At 45.8% G+C, this 16,026-nt stretch overlaps 6 protein-coding genes across 6 annotated transcripts; 3 read left to right on the plus strand and 3 right to left on the minus strand. All coding sequences in view use genetic code 12, as the record gives it.

Moving 5' to 3' along the window:
• Positions 1-335: 335 nt before the first annotated feature.
• Positions 336-2,885, minus strand: FOB63_003768 (uncharacterized protein; the record flags this gene model as incomplete). The annotated part of the gene is made up of 1 exon (XM_002614687.2): positions 336-2,885. One exon carries the CDS (start codon positions 2,883-2,885, stop codon positions 336-338), a length of 2,550 nt encoding a protein of 849 aa, XP_002614733.2.
• Positions 2,886-3,674: 789 nt separating this feature from the next.
• MSU1 (Msu1p) lies at positions 3,675-7,256 on the minus strand (the record flags this gene model as incomplete). Its single annotated transcript, XM_002614686.2, has 1 exon — positions 3,675-7,256. One exon carries the CDS (start codon positions 7,254-7,256, stop codon positions 3,675-3,677), a length of 3,582 nt encoding a protein of 1,193 aa, XP_002614732.2.
• A 1,390-nt stretch (positions 7,257-8,646) lies between these two features.
• FOB63_003770 (uncharacterized protein) lies at positions 8,647-9,555 on the plus strand (the record flags this gene model as incomplete). Its single annotated transcript, XM_002614685.2, has 1 exon — positions 8,647-9,555. One exon carries the CDS (start codon positions 8,647-8,649, stop codon positions 9,553-9,555), a length of 909 nt encoding a protein of 302 aa, XP_002614731.2.
• A 553-nt stretch (positions 9,556-10,108) lies between these two features.
• FOB63_003771 (uncharacterized protein) lies at positions 10,109-10,771 on the plus strand (the record flags this gene model as incomplete). The annotated part of the gene is made up of 1 exon (XM_002614684.2): positions 10,109-10,771. One exon carries the CDS (start codon positions 10,109-10,111, stop codon positions 10,769-10,771), a length of 663 nt encoding a protein of 220 aa, XP_002614730.2.
• A 307-nt stretch (positions 10,772-11,078) lies between these two features.
• Positions 11,079-12,206, plus strand: FOB63_003772 (putative cystathionine beta-lyase; the record flags this gene model as incomplete). The annotated part of the gene is made up of 1 exon (XM_002614683.2): positions 11,079-12,206. The coding sequence occupies one exon, from the start codon at positions 11,079-11,081 to the stop codon at positions 12,204-12,206; it is 1,128 nt and encodes a 375-aa protein (XP_002614729.2).
• A 107-nt stretch (positions 12,207-12,313) lies between these two features.
• SNF5 (Snf5p) lies at positions 12,314-15,241 on the minus strand (the record flags this gene model as incomplete). The annotated part of the gene is made up of 2 exons (XM_002614682.2): positions 12,314-15,007; positions 15,239-15,241. 2 exons carry the CDS (start codon positions 15,239-15,241, stop codon positions 12,314-12,316), a joined length of 2,697 nt encoding a protein of 898 aa, XP_002614728.2.
• Between the last annotated feature and the right edge of the window lie 785 nt (positions 15,242-16,026).

Consider the following 16,026-nt stretch of genomic DNA (forward strand, 5'->3'; position numbering starts at 1 on the left):
TGTCATGTTCATTACTCTAAGAGAACATAGGACCATTTATAAATATAGCACATAGAGCACTTTTTTGCTTTGTTCCAAAAGCAGTGTACAGTCAGTATCTTTTAATATCGTGATATTAATAACTCAGTTAAATATGGGAGTGCAGAATTGTCGTCGCTCAGCTGTCAATTGAGTCTTTATCAAAACCTGCTTAGGATAATTACAATGATCTTCTTGAAAACAACATAGTATTGATATGCCGAGCCAGTCTTATATAAAACGCGATAAATAATTCAAAAAACACTAACCTCTGATGACTACAAATAATATACAATAATGTAAATGAGCAATATGAACTAGTATGGCGGCTTGCCAAGGTAAACAATGTCGCCCTTCTCGGTAAAGCCAGAGTTTTCATCCGACATGGTAACAAAAGACGAGTTTTCCTTGATTTCTTGTGTAGACCAGCCCATAGGGTCTTTTGGAATCCACAAAGTGGGCATCTTAGCCGAAATAAATGGTTGTTCATACGCATGCTTGTTATCTTGGATTTCCGGCTCAATGTTATATGTAGCTGGAATCAACTGTTTGGCATGGCTGTAGTTCAAAAAGATATCTGGTCTTATCCATCTGATGAGGAAGTTATCCGACTTGACGGATTTTGATTCACGGTCCGCCATTAAAGGTACAAGACTTTGGCCGTTTTCAACGTTTTCCTCCAAGTTTTGCTCCACTTCATTCTCCTCCTTCTTCTCTTCATAAGACTTATGATGTTTCGCCAAAACTTTTGTCTTGTAATCACTTTCGCCGTCGTAAGATGGGGTATGAGAGTAGCCATCCAAAGACTTCATGGCATCGATTGGAACAACAGTCAATAAACGGTTGAATGCAGCTTTGATTTGGATGTGGGCAAAAATGGTGAAACCGAGACCGATGGCCTCAACGACAATTGGGCCCCAACCTTTACCCACAACGAAAAGACCCAACAAACAAATCTGGCCAATGTAAATACCAGTGAAAGTTTGCATCAATGCCACAGGATAGTGCGCACCTCTTGAATCAGGGCCCTCAACAAACACGTAGGTCAAGTTGTGACAATAGGCGATGTAAATTAAGGCGAAAGCCACTGCAGCGAAGAGCAATATCATTGGGGCGATGATGGAAAAGGCAAGCGTGATGATGGCCAAGATGGTGAATTGCGGGAAAGCTGTACCATAAGCCACAGTTCCCAAACCAGAAAATCTGGCCCACTTTTTCCGGAGAGTCTTATCGAAAATCTTGCCCAAAATGTAGTACAAGAAAAGACCCACAACTTGGAACAAGGCACCTCCAGCCACGGTCAAACCTTGCAAAATAAGGTACGAGATGTAGAAGTTGCAAGCCTTGGGCAAACTGGATGCTAAAATGGACAAGGCAGAGGATGGGTTATCAATAATTCTCGTGACAGTAGCTGTAGCCGAGGATGCTAAGGCAGTAACAAGGAAACCGTTCACAAGTAAAAACGCAAAGTATGCCGATTGAGTGAACATCTCTACTTCTTGAGCGGAAATTGCACCAGCAACTTTTGCCATGCCTCTGATGAACATTGGCAAGATAGACATCAAAAGAGACAACATCACAGTAGGCAACAAACCAGTAATCACACCAAGAATCCAGCCAGGAATATCGTTGATCCATCTCAACCAGTGAATCTTGTTCGTCAAGTAGTTAATGTTCGAGATAACACCGACAAAGGCCACAGGAAAAGCCCAGAAAATAACAACAGCAGTAATACTGGCGACAGCAATAGCTTTTCTGGTGATCCTTTCCCACCAGAAAAGACGCATATTGTCCCAGTCAACATCACCAGGTTCCACTCCAGTGTGAACAGGAGACATTCTCAATGGGTTGTGGTGCACAACGGACTGATACGCCAATTGGGCCATGTACTGGTTTTCAAACTCCACAAAGATGGAGTTCTTGGGCCGGTACTTTCTGTAGTTTTTCTGCAATCTGTAGATCTCATTGTCGAGTAATGGGAGCTGTTGACGATAGTAGTTGATGGAGTCGACTTTCTTGGAGAAAAAACCATTCACCTTGTGTCTGGGCCTCTTTTTCTCCGGCACCCACAGGTCGATGTTTTCCGGGTTTTCGACAGTAATGTTCTTCTTGTCTGCCTTTATTTTCGCCTTCATTGCTGTCTTCAACAACTTTGAGGTTGCCGCTTCCAACTTGATGGCCATATCTTCTCTTTGACGCACTTTATGGTTCAAGAGACGGATGTTTCTCAGAATGTAAATTCTCTTGACACCATTGAACAACTTGAAGAATTGTTTCTCGTCCAACCAAGCGTCTGGCACAGACTGAAACAAGACTGTTCTGGAGGACAATTTCTTGGCGTATCTAGGCGATGACAATACGGCAGCTCTGAAAGAGTTGAAGAAGAACAACTCACGGTAGATGATGTAGATGACAGTGCCATAGAAAAACCACGAGATGAATGCATGAGCGTAGTATCTTTTGCGGTGTTTCACGTTGGAGATGGATAACTGGTCCAACCCATTGTTGCCTTTACCGTGGACGGCATTGATGGGAAGCAACACAGTCCAAATGAGGATACCACCGGTGAAGGTGAGACAGAAAATGAAAAGGTACCGCAAAAAGAAGTAACCGTCAAGACCACATTGCTGGATAATGAAGGAGTGCGGCTTGGTCAAGAGAATAAAGATCCATCTGACCGGGTCTTTGGGCAAAGGTACTGGTTTCTTTTCTTCGTCGACAAGATCGAAGGAAGATTTTGGTGCATAGATTCTCTTGAACTTCAATCTAAGCACAAGGAAGCAGCCAACAAAGATTCCACAAAGAATCAAGTTGGCCACCAATGAAGATAGAACTGCAGAGGTGGAAGTGCCCTGGGCAGAACTCATGTGTGGCTAAGATCAGCAAATCGATAGATTCGTAGGTGAAAGAAAAGGCTGAGCAAAACAACAACAGAAGAAGCGACAAAAATAAAAAAATAAAAAAAATAGAGATCAAAAAATATTCCTGGATGCACCAGAAAAAAAGACACCTGCGGGAAAATAATTTGTTATGATACGTAATGCGGCGAAGATCAAGCCGTGCGAAAGAAGATTCGCACCGAAGGGCGGAAAAATGAGATTCCGCCTGGCCACTTGGCCGACACTTTTGTCCCCTATAACTCGATGAAGACAATGTTTTTTCAAACAAATCCGTTTCCGCCAACCATGTGGCCCCTATGGGAATGTTAAAAAAAGCCATGCTCCTTGTCATCGGCCGTTTGTATACCGGAACGCAGACGTTTCATTATTTTTTTTGGTCTACGTCACATATTCGGTGCAGGTACGCTCGTCATGTCTATATAGGCCACGATTGCTCTTGGCTTTTTCTACACATTCCTTCTTGTACATAAAATTTTTGTTCATCTCCCTATATACACGAACATCTCCTGTAAGTACAATAGGCATGTTTACCCGGGAGGGAAAAGACGACAAATCGTGGTGACTTTGAGACTCTAATATTGAAAATGATGTTCGATTCGCATAGACCCAGCAAAGCTGACATTGAAGTTGGCAATTAGTGATAGAACTCGGCTTGAGTAGAAAATATCGCACGAAAGGACTACTTGTGTTCCCCATTTACTTATATTCCCCATTTCATTTCATTTCCTTTGTTTCTATGTACATGCTATTTACAGGCTAGGGACAGAGCTCAATTGCAAACTCCTGCTCGATGAAATCGAGCTTTATCACTTTGAAGCGTGGGTTTTCAAGAACCTGCCCGATGCGGAACTCGCCGCTAGCAAACTTCTCCGTCAAGAAAGGGGTTTGAACAATGGTGGTACGGAGATTGTTAAACCCGGTAAGCTCAGCCGAAACGTCTCCAAACTTGGCGTCGCTCCGAAGAAGAAAATGGAAATCCATTTTTTGCGAGACATGGCCCTCTGCTTCTGCCTCGAAGTAATGCCGGAGAAACGTAGCTTGCCAGAACCAGTCGGAAAACCGTTGTGCGCCTTTATTGGTGAACTCACAACTTTGAAGATGGCTGGCAATGTAGTCTAGATCGCCTGTAGATGGTTTGACTGTATCATCCACTTCTTCTCCTTTCCTCTGCAAAACATGTTCTTCGAGTTTCCAGTGGTTGATCATGTCCACATATCTTCTCAATGGAGATGTGAAGTTCAGATAGCTGTCCAAGCCTAAACTCTCGTGTCTTTTCCGAGAAACTTCATAGTTGGCTGCCGTTATAACAGACAAGATCTGCGATTTTTGTTCCACGGTAAGGCTTTTCCCGCCTTCATAAACACTTCGGCTCAACCTTTGAAGTTGGTTCTCCAAGGTGGGCTCAAGACTGAGTTCCTGCGTCCGATGGATGATGGGAACTTTGTGTTTATGGGCATAAACCAGCCCAGCATAGTTTGCGGCGATCATGAAATTTGACACCAACTGCTGTGATTTGGACTTGCTATCTTGGTCGATCACTTTGGTGATTGTTATCACAGGCGTGGTCTTTTGATCACCTTTGGGCACGGAAAGTCTATATCCATCCTTGACATGCTGAAATCGTTCATTCGGCGAAGGATCTTCCTCAGTGAATTTCACATCGATTTTGCACCCATTAGAGTCCATTTCCAACCCTTTCCCTAATCCCACTCTTATATGTCTAAGAATAGAGGAGATGTGGAAGAGCTTGAAAAGGTTGGACTCGTGCGATCCATTCTCGAGAGTATTGTCCGAAAACTTCTGGATGTTTTCTGCGTCTTCCAACACTGTGTTCACCTTTTCGTAGGTGAATCCTTTAGGGAAATTGCTGACTTTGAAAAACTTGATGTTTGCTGTCGAGACGAGCTGTTTCAACACTTTCTTCGCTAGGGAAGATAATGGCCGTTTTGTAGGGTCTTGTCGCATAATATCCAAGTAAGCGTCGATATCTTCTTTTCCTAAGAGAAACTGAATAGCGAAAGTCCGAGTCTCTCCTTCTGCATTTAATCCACACATTTGCGAAACAAGCGACGGCAACATCATAGTGGGGCCTTCTGGCAAATAAACAGTGGTTCCTCTTCTAAAGGCTATTTCACTTAAAGAAGATGTTGGCTTGATGAAAGACGTTGGGTTTGCCACATGCACAGTAATCACGTAAGACAGGCCTTGTTCATGAATGGATATGCCGTCGTCAATTTCATGAGCGGTTTCGGAATCGATACAGTAAACAGGGATTGAGCCGAAATCCTCACGAACAGGCTCAAGAGGGTCGTTTTTGTAGAAATCTTTTTCAATCCAATTTTTCACAGCAAGTTCATTAGTTTTCTCGACAAAGAGATCATCCGCAATCATGTCAATAGGCTTATCAGAGCCAAGGAAGGTATGAGATTGGTCAATGGAAGCGTTTGCAATCTTCTCGACAAACTTTTCTTTGGACTCGAACTTGGAGTCTACAAACCTATAATATTCCTCAAATCTGTCAGACTCGACACTAGTCCCCGTGTTTGGAAGCTTCAATGCATCTGACCATTGCATAGGGTTGATCCATCCGGTTTTCTCTAGAGTCATCACTATGTCAAATGCCCTGCTTTTGGAATACTCGTAAGAGTACGGAATCAGCTGTTTCTGATAGAGGCCCTTAGTTTCCAAGGTTATATCGATGTTTCGTATGAGGTTACCTAGCACACTTTCCATAGTATGGTCATTTGTAATGTTTGAGATGACAAAGTCTTTCAACATTTGCACGATGGAATCATAATGAGGAGGTTTCTGGCAATTCTCTTCGCCAACGTACCGTTTGACGTAAAACTGAACAAATTCATCGGTTCCGTTTCTTCTCAAGTACTCCAAAGCACTTTGCATTTGTGAAGACTTAAGCACAGGTAAGATATCGACACTTATAGGGGTCTTTGTCGATTTTTGAGTGTTGATTTTCCACATCCGGCTGCTTCGACTCAATGCAATGATAAATGCAATATAGGAACTGATGGAGTGGCTGGACTCGGCGAAATCTGTTTTGGTATTGACCGGAAGCTTTTTTCCAAATGATGTGACGCTTTCATGACGTATTTTGCGCACATATGAGTTCATGAGACGCAACTCTTCCGGTGATCCTTTCACCTTGTCAATTTGGGCTAGGGTTTGCGTAAAGTTGGACACAAGCCCAAGTAACTCGAAGAGCGGAATTGTCCGGGCAGCGTCAATCAAGTTGTTGTTCTCATCGTACTGTAAGACTTTGTGGAAATACTCCAACTTGTTGCTGAAGGCGGTGATTTTCTCAAAAGACACAATGGAGACACTGGTCAAGAAATCGGAGAAAACTCTTCTGGCACTGCTGGGCACCACATATGTTTTAACGTCTGTGTCTGTAAGTAGCTGAGATGCAGCCTGGGCCACGATGAAATCGTCTCCAGAATTCGAGAAAGCTGGCTCGGACCGTGGTTCAGAAGCTTCCTTTTCATCTGTGTCGGAAGCAATCTGCGCTGCCTTATTAAGGGTTCCGTTTGGTTGATCTTGGCTATTAGATACGGACGTCTTGGGCAAAGAAGCTTCTGAGCGAGAAAAATGGCTGTCAGGCATTCCCATGGGCGCAATACCCTGATGTTTCTTTTCCAAAACCACAAGTCCTAGAGACGTTAGAAACAGCTTGGGAATCACTTGAGGAATTCGAAAGCGCACACTGTTCTTGGTTCCGTACGTGATTTCTCCTTCGTTGTTGATGAACGTATAGGTACTTGAGCTCAAACTCAGAGGTGCAGCAACCACAATATGGAGAAGCGTGCTATGGGTGTTGAGAAGAACCAAGTCTCCCACTCGAAGCGGGCTAAGATTGTCGTTGAGCGAAATCCGCCCGTACATGAGGTACCGCTGCATCTTCCGATATATCTGGGCCATTTTTTCGCCGTGCAACTTCAGCCACGCATCTGCGGGCTCCCGAATCCGCATGTTCGTCCGCATCTTGCTGTCGGTCTGAATCTTGTTGAAAAGCGCTTTGTTGGACTGGGAAAAGTCAAGCGTCATGTTGGACGGGTCAAAGTACGTCTTCTTCGTCTTCTGGACTATTTTTCTCGTCTCCTTCACCGCGTTCAGCGTGCGGGATACGCTGAAATCTAGAGGTGTCACCAACTCTCGAGCATCGGAGAGGAACGGCAAACGCTTGACGTTTTCGGCATTCTTGCAGACCAACGATGTATGGAAGGACCGGAACCGGGCCCGTCGGACATTTTTGGTTGCCCGAACAGCCGCGGAAGAAAGCATATAGGTGAAAGAAGCGATGGCAGATGTATGTAGTATTCGCATCGCGATCAAATGTGGAGGAGATAAATTCAGACATGCCAATATTATCTTGATGATGCAATTTTTAGAATTTCAATGGAGAGAAATGATTGCTGCCAGTTGTTTTTTTTTAATTGCTGGTGCAAGAAATCGGAAGTAGTAGAAGTTTGGTTGAGTATGGAGGCAATGGAGCAGATATGATTAGACTATTCTCCGAGACTGATCAACTGTAATGATACGATAGTCGAATCCACCAAGAATGTTACTGCCAATACTGCCTATACTGCCGTATAACATATCGAGAAAAAGATGTGCAAATAATGAGTGACTATGTAGACGAATAGCGTAAACGTCGAAATGTGGTACTTGTGTAACTCCCATATGAAGTAGTGGAACACGTATTCGAGCAAGAAACAAAGAATACCTCCAAGTTCCAAGACTTCAAGGAAAAATACAGCTTACATCGCTCGTACATCACTTGAGTGATGAGCTAAGGGTCCATATAACACTAGCAACAGCCGAACATACAAAAGAGCCCGATCTCTTGCACAAAGGTCCTCTAAATATTCTTAGAGACATTATTCTGCAAAAGAGTATTCATCAGGGACTCGAAATTGGTTCCATTTTTCCATCAATTGAAAGAGTGATCGAGCTCTCTGCCTACTTCATGGCTGTTCTAGAACTAACTTCTCTTGACTACCCTTGGTCATTTTACTTTGTCATACACTTTTGTACTACGGAAAACCAAATTAATACTCTCCATGACGAGTCTGGTGAAGGATCGTGGGAAGTACTGTTCTTTTTCTGAAAGCTGGAGATTCATAATATTTTTATGAGACTTTCTGAGACACAATTCGTTTTAGGTCCCGCTTGAATGAGATGAAGTATCAAAAACGAACAGTAATTTTCATTTCCAGCTACGTTCACTTCTTCTCTCTGTTCCTTTGTTTGATCTTCAATTCCTTCTTCAGACATCTCTATTCCCTTGTATTGTGGACCCTTTGGCATAATATGTCTGCAGTACAATCTGTCACAAGATCGCAACACCAGAATTCCACCAAATAACCTTTCAAAACTGAAAGTAACCGCAGCCCAATGAAAAGCGCCATTGACCAAAATAGCAAACAAGCCATGTAAACAAACTATCGGAATGCCGTTTTTCGGGCTAATCCGAGCGTTATCTGGCGTGACATGAACGGCCAACCGTGATGGGCCTGCATGTTTTCGCGCCAAACAGGCAATTTCGGTGATTGCCGATTCTCCTGCAGAAGACCCTAAGGCCTACGATAGCCCCCCAAAAGATATAAAGTCGGCCGTTTGCCTTTGTGCTGTTCATTTTTTTTCTTTCTTTTCATCTTCAGTGAACTCTCGATTTCTATTTCGGTTTTTGATTCACATTCTACATTTCTGATCCATGTCCCAGTTATTAGATACTTCTTACGGCAAAGCCAACGTCAAGTTTTTGAAAGTCAGAAAAGACGCCGCAAACCCAGCTGTCCAAGATGTTTTGGAAGCCAACTGCCAAGTCTTGTTGAGAGGAAACTTTGACGTTTCGTATACCGAAGCCGACAACTCCCCTGTCGTGCCTACAGACACTGTCAAAAACACCATTTTGGTGGAGGCCAAAAAGACAAACGTGTGGCCAATCGAAAGATTTGCAGCCCACTTGGCCAAACACTTCACAGGGAAGTACTCCCACGTGTCTGGTGTCGAAATCACCATTGTCCAATCGCGCTGGACAAAGTATGAGGTCAACGGAAGCTTGCACGCCCACTCTTTCCGCAATGAGGGCCCAGAAACCCGCAGAACGTTCTTGGTCTACTCAAAAGCATCTGGCCAATTGAGCATCACTTCCTCCATCAAGGATTTGACCGTCTTGAAGTCCACAGGCTCCATGTTCTATGGCTACCACCAATGTGACTACACCACTTTGAAGCCCACCAAGGACCGGATCTTGTCGACCGACGTGGATGCGCTGTGGAAATACAGTGCCTCGGCTTTGAAGTCGCTTGACAACGTCATCACTCTTGCCGACGAGGGCGTTTTCGACAAGACTTATGACACCGCTCGCAAAGTCACTTTGGACTTGTTTGCGTTGGAAAACTCTCCCTCCGTGCAAGCTACCATGTACAACATGGCGTCTTTGATTTTGTCAAAGGCACCTGCCGTGGAGCTGGTGACGTACGTTTTGCCTAACAAGCACTACATCTTGTACAACTTGGAGTGGAAGGGCATCAAGGACAACACCGAGTTGTTCTATCCTTCGCCTGATCCAAATGGCTTGATCAAGTGCACAGTGGGCAGAAAGACTGCCAAGTTGTAGGCAGCAGGCCTGCCGTTTGATTTGGAATAAATATAGATGTTTACCACTGACTGTAGCAATGCAAATAGGCCCGTCCAAGTATAGGCCCAAAGAAATTTTTCACTATTGACTACAAACATGCTTGTGACAATAGGTATTCCATAGGAGCTCCAGTTGGTCTAATTGATGTCCCCTCTCAACAGGCTTTCCTGTCCTATGCTTAAGATTTATTAAAACGTATGATATCATACCTGAAGACCTAGTGAGTACTCTTATAGAGCCCTTGTGTTTTCTTCTATTGTGTATTTAAGATTTACTTTCATACAATGGATGTTTATTCGTCCGGTCATGAAATGTCATGATTGAACAATCTCTTGTTCCCGTTTGCTATCTCACCTTCCTTCGGCCATACTAGAACCTAGGAAAGAGGGGAGGGCTCCAATAAATTGATTTCCGATGTACAACTGCTTTTTCTACTAACAGGTAATTATTTTCATCGTTAATTCATTCGGTCTGGCCTGCGCGGTCGAAGCGCGTCTCCACTAAAAACACTTCAGACCATTCATCATAGCCTATGCCCGACGACTTTGAGCTCTTCCACCAACGGAGAACACGGCGTCCTTTAAAGGACGTGAGCAACCGAAGCCGAAATTCCAATTTCTCCAAAAAAACTGGCAACCGCAGCTTGACGAGACTAATAGAAAGCCAGTCCCCCAAAGACTACAGAAACGGCCAGGACACCAAAAACAAACACACACTGGCGCTAAGCAGCGACAAAAAGAAGCACAGAATCTGCAACGATGACAAGGAGAACCAACAAAACCAACAAAACCCACAAAACCAACAGAGCCACAAGGTGGCCAAGCGGTATCTAGGCGCCACGCCCTCGTTTGTGCCGCGCCCGCGCCCGCCCCAATTTTCCGTGGCGGACTACAATCCGACCCTGGCCGCGAGCAATCGCGCGGTGCGAACGTTTGTGGACCGCCTTCGCCTCGCCCAAATGGCCAAGCGCGACCAAACAATGGAGGGCCCAAGTTTGCCCGTCGCGCGCGTTTCGCGCCTCGGAGCTTTTCTCACTGCAGTGAGCTTTGCTACCCCGGACTGCGACCCGATAGTGCTCATGGACTCTGGAGAAACCGTGTCGCCGGGCGACCGGCTCCTTTTTGGCCGCGCAAAAAAATATTCTTTGGGCGGCCGCACTGTTCCAGTCTACGCCATGTGGAAAGTGGCGCGATAGGAGCGCGAATGTGGTGGCTTTGGTGGGCTTGGAGTCCACACTTTTCACAATGATTCCGGTCTCATGTCCAGTATACCTACGATCTGGTATGTCAGGCAAGCCGATCAATTGTCTCTTCAATTGGGTCTTGCGTCTTGTAATATCCGTTCATGTTGATTGCCTAGCCTCACTGCTATTCGACCATTATGCAAGGGCACGCGCACTATCCTAATATCTGCATATCTCGCTTAATCTCGCACAATCTATTCCGTTGAGAATTCCACCTTCCATCTTCCACAATCCACTTTCTTTCTTCTCGTTTTCCGCCATGCCTAAATTAGCCACCACTGGAATCCACGGCGCAGATGACATCCACGAAACAAGCGATGTCATTCCTCCCATCAGCATCTCATCTACTTTCAAATACTCGTCCGACCCATCCAAACTTGTAAAGCTGGCCAAAAACGAAGACGGCGAAGAATTGTTCACCAGAGATCTCATTTACTCGCGCTGGGCCCATCCCAATGGCGACCGAGTCGAGGCCATCGTCGGAAAATTGACCAATTCTTATGCTACAGTGTATTCTTCGGGGTTGGGCGCCTTCCATGCGGCTATGGTCCATTTCAACCCTAAACAGCTCTGCATCGACAAGGCCTATCACGGATGTCTCGGAATCGCAGATATTCTCACTCGCAACTACGGCTTGAAGCAGCTTTCAATGTCCGATGAGGATTTGGACAAGTTGGGCAAGGGAGATGTCGTGCATTTGGAAACTCCGGTGAACCCAGAGTCCCGGTGTTACGACATCAAATACTTTGCCGACAAAGCACATGCTAAAGGAGCCTACCTCATTGTGGATTCTACGTTTGCTCCATTGCAAGATCCCTTCGAGTTTGGCGCAGATTTGGTGATGCACTCGGCTACAAAATACTTTGGTGGCCACTCCGATTTGTTGTCTGGTCTTTTATTGACCAAAAGCGAAGAAGTGGCATACAAGTTGTACGCTGACAGGCTTCATTTGGGTACAAATGTGGGTAACTTGGAGAGCGCCTTATTGTTGCGCAGTTTGAAAACTTTTGAGTTGCGTGTTAAGCAACAAAGTTCGAGTGCTACCAAGTTGGCGACATTCTTGAATAGCAAAATTGGTGAGTATCCGGAATTGGTGAAAGTGCATCATTCCTCCTTGCAAAAAGATGAGTATGTTGAAAAACAGCTTAGAGGTGTCCACTCACCTACCTTTTCCATAGAAGTGAGTTCTGAGGAATTTGCAAAGCATTTGCCTTATCGCTTGAAATACTTCTGCCATGCCACGTCTTTGGGCGGCGCCGAGTCGTTGATTGAATGGAGATGCTTGACTGACATCCATGCTGCTCCTACATTGTTGCGTATCAGTGTGGGTCTAGAGGATGCAGATGATTTGATCGAAGATATGGCCCATGCATTCACTTCCAAATAAGTTATAATTAGATAAATTGATTAAAGTACATAGGTTTGAGAGGTAACTTCCCTCTCGAAGAAAGCCGTTATCTATATCTTTTCCTTGACAGTGTCCCAATATCTCTGTTAGTTCCTGCCTCGGCGGAGAAGAATCTTCACGTAGAAAGAGCCTGTACTGTCACGGTATGATGTAACCATACCTGGAGGAGCAGGCTGCTTGTAATCTGGGTTTTTCACCTGCGTTCGGTTGACTATAAGCTCGTTATAGCCATAAATGTCGGGCACACCCAAATCAATTCCGCCAGGGAGAACACTGGATGGCATTGGGGTACGGAACGTTTTAGGAATATCTCCAAGGTCAGGCAAAGTCGTTTTAACACCCCTTCCTGAGTGAAGAGCGTTTCTTCTAGAAGTAGTACCACGTCCACTACCAGACGAGAACAGGTTGGGTCCGTTTTCGTTATAGCTGAAGGTGTTCTCTGTATTGAAATGGCGTCTTCTACGCCGCGACTCGCGCTCCATTTCCTTGTCGACTTTCTCCACTTCCAGCTGGGTGAGTTTGTTGAGAGATGGCGAGTAATCGGCCACGATTCCTGGGTTCCGCAAAGTGCTAATGAAGTCCTCGACAGGACCGCTTGCGTCATCAGAGTTGAGCACTCGCAATGCTGGGAGGATATGCGAGCGAATTTCCTCCTCTCGAATAGCAGAACCATCAAAACTGTACCCAACTAAAAACAACGCCTTGTGGTAGAGTTGGGACTGTTCGCGGATACTGAAGGCAATCGCCGTGGCGAATTCACCTGGCAAACTCATTTCGTCGCATAAGATCGTCGCAAATTCTTCCGGATCGCCGTCCCTTGAGTTCAAAATGTCCCATTCAAACTGGTCCACATACTGAGTGTTGTTGATAATGAGGTCGATCTTGATAGGCACACGGATTTCTCCCATAGTTTTCTCTGGGATCTTACGGAAGTCCTTGATCTGTTCAGAGACAGACGCTAGCACCGTGTGCATGTGCTGTTCCGAGATGAATTTGTAGTCCTCTAGAAGTGTTCGTACAAAGTGCTCAAGTGGATACGTGTCGTCGTTAAGATTCCACAAAAAGGTGTCACGAAGCTTGAACCGGTCTCTTTCCTGGTCAAAATCCAAGCGAACAGGCACAACTTGGGCGGGCTTGGAAGCGTTCTGCAAAAGCCGAGCGTTCATCTCGCGGTCTGTAGACGGAAGATCAGGGACCTTGGTGAATGTTTTGTTTTGGCGAGGTAAAATCACCTGCGTGGCTGTGTTGCTGGCGCCGTTTCCGTAGCCCTGATACCCTTCTCCCCAGATGCTGTTATTGTACTGGTTTTTCGCCAGGGCACTTATGGCGTTCATACGCAGCTGTTTGATCATACCGTACGTTTTGATGTCAAGTGCCATTTTCTCCAACATGGCTTTGTGTTTCTGGGCCTCGTACGCTGAGAGACGGAGAAACAGCTCGTCCTTCCTGATGATGTCTTCGTAAACACGCACATCCAAGGGTACGTCTTTGCCTGCTTCACGCAAGCGGTCAGACCACTCCGACGCAGACCGGAGTGTTTTCATGGGCACACGTGCAACGGCCTCGGGCGTGAACCCGGGAGCAATCTGCGGCTTCTCCTTGATGAGCCTGTTTCCACCCGATGTACCAGAAGCGGCGCCATTTGTCGCGCTCGCGGCACCGTTGGCAGGCCCATGGATTTGTCCGCCCATGGCTCCGTTGATTCCGTTGATCGGGCCAGTCAATGCGCTTGAATGAGCTGGTACAGCCGCGCCTGCTGCTGTTGCATTGACGGCTCCGGCCAAAGGTCCGCCTACGCCAGCCAAAGCTCCACCGACGGCACCTGCACCAGCTGCTCCTGGTCCTGCCACTCCTGCGCCTACAAGGCTGGCACCCGAGACACCAGGCATTCCCATGGCCAGGGCCTTGTCCATATCTTGACGAGCCACATATGGAGCGTAACCGGCCGGCTGCTGCATGGGCCGCAGAAGCTTCTGCTGCTGCTGCAAGTACGCGTTCTGCGCTGCACGGCTGTACATGGGCTGGCCCATGTTGTTCTGCTGCATGGGCACCCGCAGCCCCAAGTTTCGATTGGCGGTCAGAGCCATGTTCATCAGAATGTTCTGGTTGATGGAGGAGCCCATGTTCGGCGCGGTCTGCGGGTGGCTCATTTGGTTGGCCTGGCCCAAGTTCTGGCTCATGGGCGGCTGCACGGCCTGCGCCATGTTGACGTTTGGGTTTACTCCAGAGCCCATGGCCGGGTTCATAGCCAGCCCCAACGAGGCGCCCATTCCCGGGTTGATTGCCGGATTCATCGCTGAATTCATCCCCGCCGCGCCCATGGGCATTCCTGCTGCCGCCATGCCTGGGTTCATGGCATTAGCACTGGCGTTCTGCGTGTTGATGTTTGTGGCCATATTTGCGTTCATGGTGCCGGTGCCGCCCTGGTTCCCCTCGCGGGCAAGGTTCATGCCTTGCATGGCCTGCTGCTGCATGAGCTGCTGCCGCTGGAAGTACTGGCGGAGCATGTTCTGGAACTGGGGCTGTTTTTTCAATTCCTGGAGCTGCTGCGGTGTGAGGTTCTGGAACTGCGGCGGGAGCATCGACATTTTCTGCCGCTGGTCGTACTGCTGCTGCTGCGCTGCCGGCGGGCTCTGTGATTGTCCAGTTCGATTGAAATTCATGGCGCCTGGCGGAATACCCTTGAGATAAGAGTGTTTTGTTGGTAGGTGAATTTCGCGTTCTGTATGTAGTACTGGTGTAGGCCCCAACGTGTTGTAGTGGGGTACATTTCTAGGATACTACAACGGGGATTGAAATTCTTAAAAACATTTGGGGGGAAAGTTATATCGACGTTTGTTGTGGTGTGTTAGAAATTGTGGTGTGTTAGAAAAAGGTGGTGATGGTTACGTGGATGGTGTCAAGCTGTGGGCACTTTGATCGGTTTTTGTTTTTTGTCTCTTTAACGAAATTTATATTATTCAATGCTGTGATGTTTTCGACTGTTTTTGCTAGATGCCATGTTTAGATACCATGTTTTGCTCCTTTGGTTCCTTATTCGGTGCTTTCCATTTTGCTCGAAATCGCAGTTTTTCCCAGAAAATATAAAGTAGGTAAGTAGAGTGCGAGTATTTAGGGCCCTTAATCTGTTCTCTGGTGGAAATCCTCAAATCTCAGAATTTATTTACGAAAGCATTGAACATTATTGTAAATATGAGTGGCCAGAGGTACTGAGGAATGCTTGTGGTATCGTGAATATTCTTTATATAGATGTATTTTGATTCTAATCTGTCATGTCGAGAATAGTACTGTCTCAATAATGGTAGTCACTTCTCTCGAATGGGTATGTTCCTAATTTTATTTAATTTAGATTCTATTCTCATCCACGAAGCTTCCATTTATCTGGTATCCTTTGCATTTTTCTTGATTGTCAGTACAAGTTTTCTAGGGTTTTTATCTGCCTTCGAAATTACCATTTTATGCATTGTGCAAACAGCATGGTTGAATCAAAGCTGCCAGGCGTTTCTTGTTTGCTCCCATTTTGCTTTATGGTAACTAAATCATCCAATCTCGCATTGAGTGTCGTTTATACCTAAGTATAAATTAAAAAATGTTCTTCACTGTCAATAGCTGCCCACCGTTCCGTCATAAATTCATAGACAGCCTCAAGATAAGAGCAAAAAAAAAAAAAAAAACTAATCTGTTTAACGGACTATCAAGTCTATCGTGTGCATATCTTTTCCCTCATTCTAGTTTTTGTGATTCTCATATACCCACTTTTGTGTTTTCTCACACTTGCTTCTTCTCTTTGCTAAACGGC

Source organism: Clavispora lusitaniae, assembly GCF_014636115.1.
Source record: "Clavispora lusitaniae strain FDAARGOS_655 chromosome Unknown tig00000185_pilon, whole genome shotgun sequence".
NCBI classification, from domain to species: Eukaryota; Fungi; Ascomycota; class Pichiomycetes; order Serinales; family Metschnikowiaceae; genus Clavispora; species Clavispora lusitaniae.